This window comes from Perca flavescens, chromosome 3 (assembly GCF_004354835.1).
Source record: "Perca flavescens isolate YP-PL-M2 chromosome 3, PFLA_1.0, whole genome shotgun sequence".
Lineage (NCBI taxonomy): Eukaryota > Metazoa > Chordata > Actinopteri > Perciformes > Percidae > Perca > Perca flavescens.
In genome coordinates this window covers 2355883-2369176 of record NC_041333.1, presented here as the reverse complement: position 1 = coordinate 2369176, position 13294 = coordinate 2355883, and the positions used below count along the sequence as shown (strand labels likewise).

The 13294-nt window shown below is 42.7% G+C and overlaps 2 protein-coding genes across 2 annotated transcripts; both read right to left on the bottom strand.

Annotated features, from left to right (window-relative positions):
* Positions 1 to 427: 427 nt before the first annotated feature.
* Positions 428 to 1393, bottom strand: LOC114553239 (olfactory receptor 2AT4-like). The gene has a single exon (XM_028574466.1). It carries the CDS (start codon positions 1391 to 1393, stop codon positions 428 to 430), a length of 966 nt encoding a protein of 321 aa, XP_028430267.1.
* A 10553-nt stretch (positions 1394 to 11946) lies between these two features.
* LOC114552645 (olfactory receptor 2AT4-like) lies at positions 11947 to 12912 on the bottom strand. Its single transcript, XM_028573615.1, has one exon. It carries the CDS (start codon positions 12910 to 12912, stop codon positions 11947 to 11949), a length of 966 nt encoding a protein of 321 aa, XP_028429416.1.
* Between the last annotated feature and the right edge of the window lie 382 nt (positions 12913 to 13294).

Sequence of the window (13294 nt, the reverse complement as noted above, 5' to 3'; positions counted from 1 at the left end):
ACTGATTAGACTAGGTCAAGTCTCGCTTTATCAGTTATCCTGGATTTATAAATTCTGCTTTTGTGAAACAGCCCCCTGGACTTGCCACCCTCTTGGAAACCTGGACTTGCCACTTGAGTACTTTGAATAAAACTGTTTAATTCACACCCCTGGCTCTGCGTCTGTCTGCATTTGGGTTCTGATTATCATTCAAATGTAACAAGGACTTTGACCAGGTTCTGAACAGGCAGTAAAAATATACTGTAAAATACTTTATCATGTTTTTTTGTTTTGTTTCTGGTGATGATGCTTACATGTATAAAATCTGACAACCATGTCATACTAATTCATAATATTATAATACAAAATTGATTCTAAAGCTCACAGGGAATTGACATATTTGAAGCAGCAAAAGTAACTCATCACTTGATTGATGATGTATTGTATTTCATCCAGTTGTTGTGCTGCTATTAATTTTCCTAGTAACTAATTTCTTTTTCAAGTGTTCTTTGATATCCTTGGTTTTGAAACAGTATATTAATGGGTTAATAGCAGCAGGTAAAATACTGTACAGCATTACAACAACTATGCGAACTGGGACACTGAATGTAAATCCTACAAAATTTGCCAGGTACACAAAGCATCTTGGCATGTAATAGAGAAATGTGATGAGAATCTGTGGCGAGCAGGTAGACAGAGCCAACAAGCGGCTGCTATTAGAACTGGTCATTCTCATAACTGCAACAATGATGACAAAATAAGAGAAGATGACAAAACCCAGAGGCAATATCAAAAAGAACATGGCCCCACCAAATGCAACTACCTGAACTTCTCGGACGTTCTCACATCCAAGCACTGTTATTGCTATATGGTCACAAAAGCAATGTATAATTATGTTTGAATTACAGTAAGGCAATCTCAGAGTATCTACAACTATACCCACCATCCACGACATTGGCAAAATCCATGATATTCCACAAAGCACAGAAACAGTGTTGTTTGTGAAAAGAGCTGTGTAACGCAGTGGAGCACAAATTGCAATAAAGCGATCAAGGGCCATCACCATCAGGATGAAAGAATGAGACGCCCCCAAAAAATGAACAAAGTACATTTGTACAAAGCATACATAAAATGAAATAATGCTGTCATCAAACCAATATTTTGATATAATCTTTGGCAGAGTAACAGTCCCAAACATTAAGTCAGTTAGTGCCAAGTGGCAAAATATCAGATATGTGGGTTTGTGAAGAGACCTCTCACATCTAACAAACACTAAAATAAAAATATTTCCTACAGCTATAGCCAAGAAGAGAACCAAAAGCAGGGCTGACACAGGTCCATAATACTCCTGTGAAAGTCCAGGAAATCCCAGGATGAAGAAATTGTTAATCCTTGTTACATTAGTGTAGAACATAATCACTTGAATTAACACTAACAACCTATCAAAAGAAAACACATACATTAAAATAGTTTTTAGATGTGACAAGTTAAGGAAAATCTGAAATAACATTGGAGCATTAACAATAGACCTAAATACTTCAAATCTAACAATTATGCAAACAAAAGTGTTAATCACTACAGTGTAATTTCATGTTTTCTGTGGAGGATCTAAAGTGTAAATCTTACCTTGTAAAAGTTACAATAGATCTGCCTCCGTGGAAGTACTGCCACATCTCACTGTAGTGCCACCTAATATGTGATTAGCATCTTGTTTGAAATGAATATCAATGTTTACTTTCGTAAACAAATAGATCCCAAATGGTCATGTTCTCTAATGAGTTCCATCCATCTGTGTTAACATGACACATAAAGAGTAGAGTAAATATTATTCAGTTTCCAGTGAGTGGCTTTTAGCCATGAAACATATGCAGTTGCAATACAGTATATTGTGGAGCAGGTTGCATGACGATATATTTTAGACAATTTAGTTCTTTCAAAACCTTTACTCAGTTGTATGGGTTACACATCTAAACTAGTATTCATTACAAGTAAGGCCTTGTAAGCAGTCATAAAAACACTGATGATAAAAGTAAAAGTTTGTTTAAACATTTGATTTGTTAACGTTTTGGAAAGAATAAAATGGCCCTTAGTTTGCATTGAGTCTGGAGTGCACCACTGGGAAATTATAGACTCACCAGTTTGTAATTATAATCACCAAATTACCAAATTCATCCATGAAGTTTATCAATATAGCATTCAAATGATGCATTAAAAAATCAAAAGAAAAAAGAGGATGGAGTTTGCAATTAATAGTTTTTGCCTTTTCAAAATAGTCTATTATAGTGAGTGCTGGTGCTGCAGAGGAAAAATAACTACTTTAACAGCGAAGCAGAGCGATGCTGAAAAACTTGTCCATGCATTTGTTACTTCAAGGCTGGACTATTGTAATTCTTTACTATGTTGCAGAAATCCTCTTACGACAGGCTTCACGTGGGATTCATGAAAAGTTCGTATCACACCAATCCGAGCGTAAGAATGGTCGTACATTGATAAATGCGGCGGCTGGAAACGATCGTCATTTAAATATCACGCCCTAATATATTCTCGGTTTTGAGGCCTCGCCCCTACAATTTACGACATGGCGAGACGTAATCCGGCTGAGAAGCGGAACTTTTCAGAGGTGGAGATTGAAACCCTGATATCTCTGGTTCATTTGCACTAACGTGTGGACTATTTGGCAGCCTGAAGAAGAAGGCTGTAGAAAGAATGCGGGATGAAAAGAGATCACTGATGCGGTCAACAGTGTTGCCGTAGTAAATCGGACTCCAGCTGAAGTTTAGCCTATTTAATTTATACATCCTTGACACATTTTCTATAGTCCTAATAGTAATATACAGGCTACTATTGCAATCTATTAGGCCTACATGTAGGAGTACCTATAATTAAATAAACACACGGTAGCGGAGTTTATGCAGTGTCTTTTATTTTACACGTGTTCGTTGGAACGAGGCAACAGCTGAGGGAGAGCGTGTGTCCTCCGCCCCCCCGTGCTGGACCCTGTCTCTTCACAGCAGAGGGGCTGAAAAAACAAGCCAAAATAACTTGGTCAATGGCAGAAATAAATCATTCACTTGAAAGAGAAACAAAAACCTGAAGAATAAATAAAAATGTTGTGCATCGTCATGTTTCCTGTATTGAATATCATTGCCAAACATAACACTATAGGCTACCTTTTAAAAGTGAGGAATAATATCCTGTCTCCTTCATATAGCCCTCAGTTGGTGTCTGTTCTGGACACTGCTCTCTGGGCATCGGGTCATCTGGCTCCATCGCTACATTTATGGCACCGTGTCTTCCGGTGCGATGTTGTGCAGAACCCCCCAGGCTAAAACAATGTTGCAGACCGGCGCATAGAGGTCTTCTAAAAGAGCCAGATCTGCCATTACTGATAAGTGATCAACTGATGACTTCTCCTTCTCCTGTTAAACTGATTATATGCTGCACCGCAAGTCCACACTGACTCAAAAACTTGCGTACACGAGTTCAGACCAGACGTGAGATTTGATCACAGCCTACGCTCACGTCCAAATTGATAAATGCCGAGCTTTGCATAGGAATCGGCGTACGCCCGTCATACGCCTGTTTTAGGTCGTACGCACGTTTCATAAATGAGGGCCACTGTCACCATATTTAAGAGTAAATATAAAACTCTCCTCTTTGATAAAGCTTATAGTTAGGGAGTGAGGAGTTGCATTGTTTTCCTGGACTGCCGGGGGAGGGTGTATAGCTTAAGACACGGCACCCCTTCTCTGCTTCTCTTCATAGTCGTCAGATTCATCTATCAACCCTTATAGAGCTGTCTGAGGTTTGCCTTGGACCAGCTCTTAATTATGCTGTTATAGTTTTAGACTGCCGGGGTCTTCCTTTGACACACTGAGCTCCTCTCTCTTTCCATCTGTGTGCTTCCATGTTCCAGAAAAGCTTGTTACTAACTTAGCTCTGGGGAGCTTATTCCCCGGAGCCCTTATGTTTTCTCCTCTGGCAGTTTTCCTTGGATTGGGGTGGCACCTAAATCATTGTTGCAGCATTGTTGTAGCCCTGCTATGCCCTGCTACACCCTGCTATGCCCCTTGCTACACCCTGCTACGCCATACAAATTTAATTGAATTAGCATGAGGAGTCAGTAACATAAAGTAGACAAGACAAATCTTAGAAAAAAAAAAGCGTGGAGATAGTGGTTCAACGATTAGAGTTCCTTAAACTTGAATACGTTACAGGGAGTAACAGGTAGAACTTATGTGAATGATGTAATGTCTGTGTTATATTTTCTCTGGTGAGTAGTAATGCTAACGTTAGTTACCTATTAGTCATGCACTGCTAGCATACATGGCAACATAATGTGAGATAAGTCAAAATGTTTTATGTACTGAGAAGTTCCTCTGGAAAGAGTTCATGATCTTTTTTATTTATATTCATTGTATTTTGATCTAACAGGTTTCTTGCTATGAATTTAAGGATATTGTTAAGAATTTAACTAAAAGACGTGTTCGTTCTGATTTCTGGAGGAGGAAGGAGAGGCTGTGGTCGAATTGAAAGTTAAGCAAAAGGTTTAATGAAACTGCATGAAAACGACAAGACAAAACACAATCAACATAAAACATAAAACACTGCAGCTGACAGTGGACTGATCTCATGCTTCTCCTTGCGGAGTTACAAAAGAACAGTCATGTGACATGACAACTTCAACGTGCTTCCCCTGTCGGGGTCACAGATTGAAGTGCCGACATTACATCAGTTTCCGAATTATATTCCTGTGGAATTGTGGGTGTCTGATTAAAGACACACCTCTGATTTTAGGTTTACCCCAGGTCACAGACAAAGGTCGTTTCACATGGTAGTGCCGATTCTGTCTAATCACGGAGTGGCTCCCCAAAACCAGAAACAATAGTTACCTTTCCTGTGGGGACAATGAGTCTTCTTCATATGCTAAATGTCAGACATGACCTGATTAATTCTTTAGAAGCTAGGTTTTAGGTGAGACACTCAAATGCTGTATTAGTGTACTTGATTAAATTTAGCTGCAGGCCCCATTAAACATTGTTTTCAAAACATAAGCCGGGTTTTAACTTTTTAACTTCAACAATATCAATTAAAGCAATACATGGAAAAACACTAGTGAAAACAGTGGCCATGTTGCTGTGTAATAATATACCCATCCAGCAATGACATGTGGGGCCCAGATGAGGGCTTCATGGGCGGCAAATGTGGGCCCCATTATGGACTTGCACCCGGGATCCACATTGGGGCAAGTGGTGGAAGCCCAGACGTACTAACAGTGGGACCTGTAAGGGTACTGCATGGGTCTTAATTGGGCACTTCATGTCAGACCCATTTGGGCCCCACCTGCCCAAATGGGTCTAAAGTGGGCTTGCACCCGGGATCCAACCATGGCTACCCAGATGGGCTTTAAATGGGCTCTGTAAGAGTCTTATGTGGGTCCTAACTGGGCAATTCATGCCAGACCCATTGGGGCCCCACCTGCCCAAAGGGGTTTAAAGTGGGTTTGCACCCAGGATCCAGCCGTGGATGCCCAGATGGGCTTTAAAAGGGATCTATAAGGGTGTTATGTGGGATCTTAACCAGGCAATTCATGACAGACCCATTTTGGCCCTACCTGCTTAAAGGGTGTTTAAAATGGGCTTGCACCCGGGATCCACACGGGGGCCAGACGTGGATGCCCAGATGGGTTTTAAGTGGGACTGTTATGGTTTTGGTGTCTTGTCTTATTTTGGTAGTCTGTTTTGTGCTCTGTTTCCTGTTTTATTTTGACGGTCTTGTTTTTTGTCTTGTCTTGTTGGTTTTACTTCCTGTCTTGTGTTTTCCCGCCTTTTTTGATTACTCTGCCCAGCCTAATGTGTTTCACCTGTTTCCCAGCCCTTGTGTCACCTGTCTTGTGTTATCTCATTACCCTGTGTATTTAGTCTTGGTGTTCCCCTTGTCCAGTGTCAGATCATTGTTTGTATGTTTCTGTGTGTGCATGTCGTGTCGCCCGGTGTTAGTTTGTGTCTGGTTTTTTGCTCCATGGATTTCCCTTTGTTTCATTTTTGGTATTGTTGTTTTTGCCTGCTGCTGCGCTCAGGACTTCCTTGGTTTCTTTTTGTGTTTCATCATTAAATCCTCGTTTTTAACTTACTCCTGCCTACCTGCCTGCTCTCTGCATTTTGGGTCCGCCTTTCCCTGCTACACCCTTAACATAATGATCTGACCAACATGGACCCAGCGGAGAAGCTTCTGTATACTAAGAAGGTGTTGGAGTTTGGCTGGACTTTGCGGGTTTTGCTGTGCTCTGAGCCGGACCGGCACCCTCGTCTCCTGGAGAAGCTTGCCATTCAGCAGCAGTGGCTGTCAGAGAGACCTTGGGTGAGTCACTTTGTTCCCCAGCTGGAGGGCTTCAAGCACCAGCTGGAGTGTTTTCTTCAAGCTATCTCCAGTGACTCACCCACTGCCAGTCTGCCTCCTCCCCAGTCAGCCAACACCGTAGCCGTCTGTGCATGCTTTGTCAGACAGCCTGCCACTTTACCGGCTTCCCCAGAACTCTCATGGGACTGCTCAGACGCTACCCGGTCAGCGTACGCCCCCAACAACCAGCAGTCCTATGAAGGAACCCGCCTGGCTGTCTTCACAGGGACCCGTGGAGGCCGTGGACGGAGGAAGGGACGACATGGCCCTCAGCGCCATGTCCCTAATCAGTCTCTCATTGGACCCAAACCCAAGCTGCCCAGCGGACCTGAGCCCAAGCTGCCCAGTGGACCTGAGCCTGACCTAACCTGGGTACCTGAGCCTGGGCCGACCTGTGTCCCAGAGTCGCCGCTGATGTGCGACTCTCCTGACCCCGGGCTGACGTGCGGCTCTCCTGACCCCGGGCTGACGTGCAGCTCTCCTGACTCTGAGCTGACGTGCAGCTCTCCTTACCCTCAGCGGCCTTCCCGAGCCCAGGCTAGCGCCCCCCCAGTGTTCCTTGAATCCCGGCCGTGTAGCGGCCCCCTAAAGTTCCTTGAGTCCCAGCCATGTAGCAGTTCCCTAGAATCCCAGCTAGCTAGCGGCTCCCCCGAGTCTAGGCTAGCTAGCGACTCCCCCGAGTCTAGGCTAGCTAGCGACTCCCCCGAGTCTAGGCTAGCTAGCGACTCCACTGAGTCCAGGCTAGTTAGCAGCTTCTTTGAACCCCTACTCGCTAGCAACCTCCCAGATCCCCGGCTAGCTAGCAGCCTCCCTAATCCCCGGCTGGCTAGCAGCCTCTCTGATTCCCTGCTGGCTGGCAGCCCCCCTGATTCCCTGCTAGCCGGCAGCCTCTCTGGTGTCTCCGTGCTGCCCAGTGTCCCAGAGTTTGCCAGAGTCCCTGAGTTTGCTAGTGTTCCCAGGTGGTCCTGTGTCTCAGAATCCCGGCTGTCTAGAAGAGCCTCGGCTGTCTAGCAGCATCCCTGGTTCCTGGCTGGCTAGCGGCCCTCCAGAACCTTGGCCGGCTAGCGGTCTCTAGGTACTCCGGCTGGCTAGCAGCCTCCCTGATCCGCCGCTGACGTGCAGCCGCCCAGACCCGCCGCTGACGTGCCGCCCGCCCGGATTCGCCGCTGACGTGCAGCCGCCCAGACCCGCCGCTGACGTGCAGCCGCCCAGACCCGCCGCTGACGTGCAGCCGTCCAGAGTCTTCCAGTCGTCCAGAGTCTTCCAGAGGCCTCCAGAGGGGCATCGCCTTCGCCGTTAGCCTCCAGAGGGATATCGCCTTCGCCGCCGGCCTCCGGAAGGGTGTCTCCTTCACCGCCGGCCTCCGGAAGGGTGTCTCCTTCGCCGCCGGCCTCCGTCGGCCTCCAGATGGGTTTCGCTGTCGGCCTTCGGAGAGGACTCTCCTTCATCGCCGGCCTCTAGAGGGGCGCCGGCCTCTAGAGGGGCCCCGCCCTCGACCTCCTGTTCGGCCGCCAGAAGGGTTTTGCCTTCGTGGCTGGCCTTCTGAAGGGTTCTGCCTTCGCCGACGACCACCTCTTGCACTTGTAAAATTAAAATTTGCTACCGGTTGCGGGGCTCTCCGTGTCCCGCTGGAGCTCCGACTGCAGGTCGAGGTCGGCAGCGAAGCTTTCTGGCAATAATAGCAATGTTGCTCCGCTGGCCGATCCCCACTGATGACGGTCCGTCTGCGGCTGCAGGACCTGGAGGTCAACGCCAGAGTTTCAGTTTGACTGTTAAAAAGTGTTAAGATAATTAAAAGGTATTTATTTAAAGCAGGCTGGTTGGTTAGTTAGCTAACGCTAGCTTGCTATTCCACCAGGCTTCCATGCTACATAGCTAAATAAGCCGGACAGAGTTGTCCCTCAACTGGCGATAGAAACCCTGCTTTCCCCGTTCAGTTGTTGAGATAATTAGAAAAGGCTAATGAAGTTGCCAATGTGTTTTAAATGAAGTCAGTTACTAAAGGCACTACATAAAATGCTGTACATGTGTGTTTCTATAGTGCAGGGGTCGGCAACCTTTTTGATATGAAGTGCCCTTTTCAAATTTCTTGTTTATTAGTGCGCCATGTTAACATTAATTTTTTTAATGACATCACATCAAAATGTAATATCCAGGGAATCTGTAATAATCAGGACCTTAATTATTATTATTATTATTATTATTATTATTATGGAAACATGGTTTTAGTATGCAGTCCTGATTGGTGGAAAATGGGCTGACAAAAATATCACTGTCAAAGAGCCTGAAGGAAAAGTTGACATGGAAAAGCCCAGCTTTAATGATGAATGGACTAAAAAGCAGGTCCTGTATGCCTTATTGTCAATGAAACGATGCTGAGGCAAAATAATAATAACACAACCAGCATCACTATCAAGAATGAAGAACACGAACATAACGATTGCGTCATTCACGTGCATATTAAGTAGCCACATGTATTTGTTTTGGTCTTATAATGCATCCATATTTACCGCTCCAGCGGAGAGAATGGTTTCTTCAGACAGCTTAAGTTTATAAGAATTTGTCCAAATTTCAAGATTCCCTGCAAACTAAGATAAATAGACTACAAACCGTCAGCTTTTCTTTTAGCTTGTTTTGTAAAAATTAGCTATTTGCAGAGTAGAGCTGTGTTTGCGTAAAACAAGAGTGCGGTGGACAAGAGTGTAGCGAGCAGACAGAGCAGATTGAAATATCGCCTCCAACATGTTGATGCCGGTCTACACAGGTGAGTGCACTGATAAGTATTGACTTTTAACTCACGAAGGTTTAATTATAGCCTCCTTACAGTAACGAGACTAGCGTTAGTTCATCTGCCCCAGCGGCCGTTGGTAATCCTCTTTGTATTGTTCCCAGTCAGAGATATGAGTCAAACTACCTCGCGCACAGGCACCGATTTATGTTTTCCTCCGTGGGTGCTCACACGCGCACACCCTTTAAAAAAAAAAAAAAAGTAGTCAAAAATGTTGGCATTTCAGAACCTTAGGAAATGGACAGTGGCCGACACAAACACCATACTAAAGCCGTAAAGTAGGCTATCTTTCAACTCAGGACAGCGCCACTTCTCACAGATACAGATAGGATTGGGGATGAGAAGTTTAATCAGCTTCGTGGGAAATTATAAATCAATGCCACCGACATGACCAATCACACTATGACAGACGCTCCACTAAGCACCACCTGCAATGTTTAATATTAAATTAATGTAAAAATGAACTGGCAGTCTGGCACACGTGGGTGCTCAGTATTTTTCGTGGGTGCTCAAGCTCCAGAGCACCCACGGTATCGGCATCTATGAGGTCGCGCAACTGTGAACATTGTAATTTGGCATGCGGATGAGAGAGTGCTTCAGCATTTCAACCATGATTTCAACACATCAATAACTCTCTTGCACACATACTGCCAGCGTGCCATTGGTTAAGGTCCCGCGTGCCCATGGTGGCACGCGTGCCTAAGGTTGCCGACCCCTGCTATATTTGTTCCTCTTCCATGTGCATTGTATTTGGCATTCTTAGCACACAATTTGTGTTGTCCAGTAAACTGGGACTATAATTTGGGAGGATTGTACAATTTTAAGAACATATCGTAATTGTACAATCCTCCCAAATTATAGACTTAGTTCACTGGACCAGTAACTATATAATGTACACTACTGTACATTCATATAACAACAGGGTGAGGACACCCCAATGGTTTTTGACCTTATATTTTGCTGGGGGGAAATAACTAATGAATATACTGTGTTACAGTCATGTTTAAAGTGTGCATGCAATTTATCACTTAATTATCTTTATAGTTTCTAGATTTTAGAGTCCAATTTCTTCAGTGTCTTTCTTTTCTATGTCCATATATTCAAGGGAGCAAAGCATATAATATGTAAAGAAGGAAACTGGTCCTATAAAAAAAAAAAACTGCAAAAAAGCGTGGCAGATAATAGCAGACCGACTGAATGATATATCTAAAAATATACATTTACAAACTATTGCTCTTAACTGAAACCATTCAATGAGTCACAAAAATGAATAGTTGTACACTTTATTTTTTGCATTAAAAGCGAGCTTGATGGTGTTTTAAGCCCCCAACGTATCCTTCCAGGCAGCACTGCAACCGTTGACTTCAAGGCACCTAACCCTAACCTTAACCCTAACCCAAACCATAGCCTAATCCTAGTGCCTTCCAGGCAACGCTGGCTTGGCCATCGTGAAACACACCTAGCAAGGATGCACTGATTAGACTAGGTCAAGTCTGGCTTTATCGGTTATCCTGGATTTATAAATTCTGCTTTTGTGAAACAGCCCCCTGGACTTGCCACCCTCTTGGAAACCTGGACTTGCCACTTGAATACTTTGAATAAAACTGTTTAATTCACACCCCTGGCTCTGCGTCTGTCTGCATTTGGGTTCTGATTATCATTCAAATGTAACAGGGACATTGACCAGGTTCTGAACAGGCAGTAAATATATGTTTTACTTAAACCAAAATTCTTCTTTTCATGTTCACTTGGTTAATTTATCATGTTTTGTGTCATACTAATTCATATTTTTTAAATGTATTTATTTAACACAAATTCTCATTTGCAGCAATGACCTGTCACATTTACCTGTTCCACATTCATACCTGGAAGCTGCCCAGTACAACCACAGTCTGATCTGCTGGCCACTGAAGCGGTTGGGGAATCTCCGTGGTGGTAATGAGGGAGGGACAAAAGCTGCTCTCTCACTTTCCCCACGCAGATTTGTTTATCCTGCCGGTCTGGGGATCGAACCAGCAACCTCCCAGTCCCAAGCTCGCTTACCCATAAAGACAACCATATTTAAAGTTAATGTCATACTAATTCATAATCATATGTCACTAGCTGTTCTATATGTCCAGTCTTGTCTGTTTCTTAGGTAACTTGTGCATTATTTCAGACATGAATATTCAGGATGCTGTTTGCAGATCAGTTTCTTGTACATTATAGGATGGCACATTCATTTTAGAAAAAGCACTTTCCTGAAGACCTACAGAGTGGCTTCAAATTCAAGTTATGTTTAAGGGTTATGTGTCCTTGTGGAGTGTGAATGGACACAAACTATTGATTATTTTGATGCTAATAGAAAATGTGTTTATTTTATAATATTTAGAAAAATTGCCATACATTTTATTTATGAGTACCTTAGAAAGAAACAATACAAATGTGCAAACAAAGTATGAGTTAACAAGACATGAAAATATAAAAGTAGAAAACAGAATAAAACAATAAATAAAACATTGTAATATGAAGTGATTCTGATCTGGCTTCTTGCCAAGAAAAAAAGCCTCAGTAAACTTCTAACATTCTAGCATTTTTGTTGGAACAATCAGGAGACTCCTGCTTGAGGCTCTCAGGCTGCGTTGGGCTCATAGAGGATTTCAATCTTTATAATTACTGTAGGAGCATTCAGTACTTTAATAGTGAAAAGAGAAGTATAAAACATGATTCTAAAGCTCACAGGGAAGTGACATTTGAAGCAGCAAAAGTAACTTATCATTTGATTGATGATGTATTGTATTTCATCCAGTTGTTGTGCTGCTATTAATTTTCCTAGTAACTAATTTCTTTTTCAAGTGTTCTTTGATATCCTTGGTTTTGAAACAGTATATTAATGGGTTAATAGCAGCAGGTAAAATACTGTACAGCATTACAACAACTATGCGAACTGGGACACTGAATGTAAATCCTACAAAATTTGCCAGGTACACAAAGCATCTTGGCATGTAATAGAGAAATGTGATGAGAATCTGTGGCAAGCAGGTAGACAGAGCCAACATGCGGCTGCTATTAGAACTGGTCATTCTCATAACTGCAACAATGATGACAAAATAAGAGAAGATAATAAAACCCAGAGGCAATATCAAAGTGAACATGGCCATACCAAATGCAACTACCTGAACTTCTCGGACGTTCTCACATCCAAGCACTGTTATTGCTATATGGTCACAAAAGCAATGTATAATTATGTTTGAATTACAGTAAGGCAATCTCAGAGTATCTACAACTATACCCACCATCCACGACATTGGCAAAATCCATGATATTCCACAAAGCACAGAAACAGTGTTGTTTGTGAAAAGAGCTGTGTAACGCAGTGGAGCACAAATTGCAATAAAGCGATCAAGGGCCATCACCATCAGGATGAAAGAATGAGATGCCCCCAAAAAATGAACAAAGTACATTTGTACAAAGCATCCATAAAATGAAATAATGCTGTCACCAAACCAATATTTTGATATAATCTTTGGCAGAGTAACAGTCCCAAACATTAAGTCAGTTAGTGCCAAGTGGCAAAATATCAGATATGTGGGTTTGTGAAGAGACCTCTCACATCTAACAAACACTAAAATAAAAATATTTCCTACAGCTATAGCCAAGAAGAGAACCAAAAGCAGGGCTGACACAGGTCCATAATACTCCTGTGAAAGTCCAGGAAATCCCAGGATGAAGAAATTTTTAATCCTTGTTACATTAGTGTAGAACATAATCACTTGAATTAACAGTAACAACCTATCAAAAGAAAACACATACATTAAAATAGTTTTTAGATGTGACAAGTTAAGGAAATCTGAAATAACTTTGGAGCATTAACAATAGACCTAAATACTTCAAATCTAACAATTATGCAAACAAAAGTGTTAATCACTACAGTGTAATTTCATGTTTTCTGTGGAGGATCTAAAGTGTAAATCTTACCTTGTAAAAGTTACAATAGATCTGCCTCCGTGGAGTACTGCCACATCTCACTGTAGTGCCACCTAATATGTGATTAGCATCTTGTTTGAAACAAATATCAATTTTTACTTTCATAAACAAGTAGATCCCAAACGGTCATGTTCTCTAATGAGTTCCACCCATCTTTGTTAA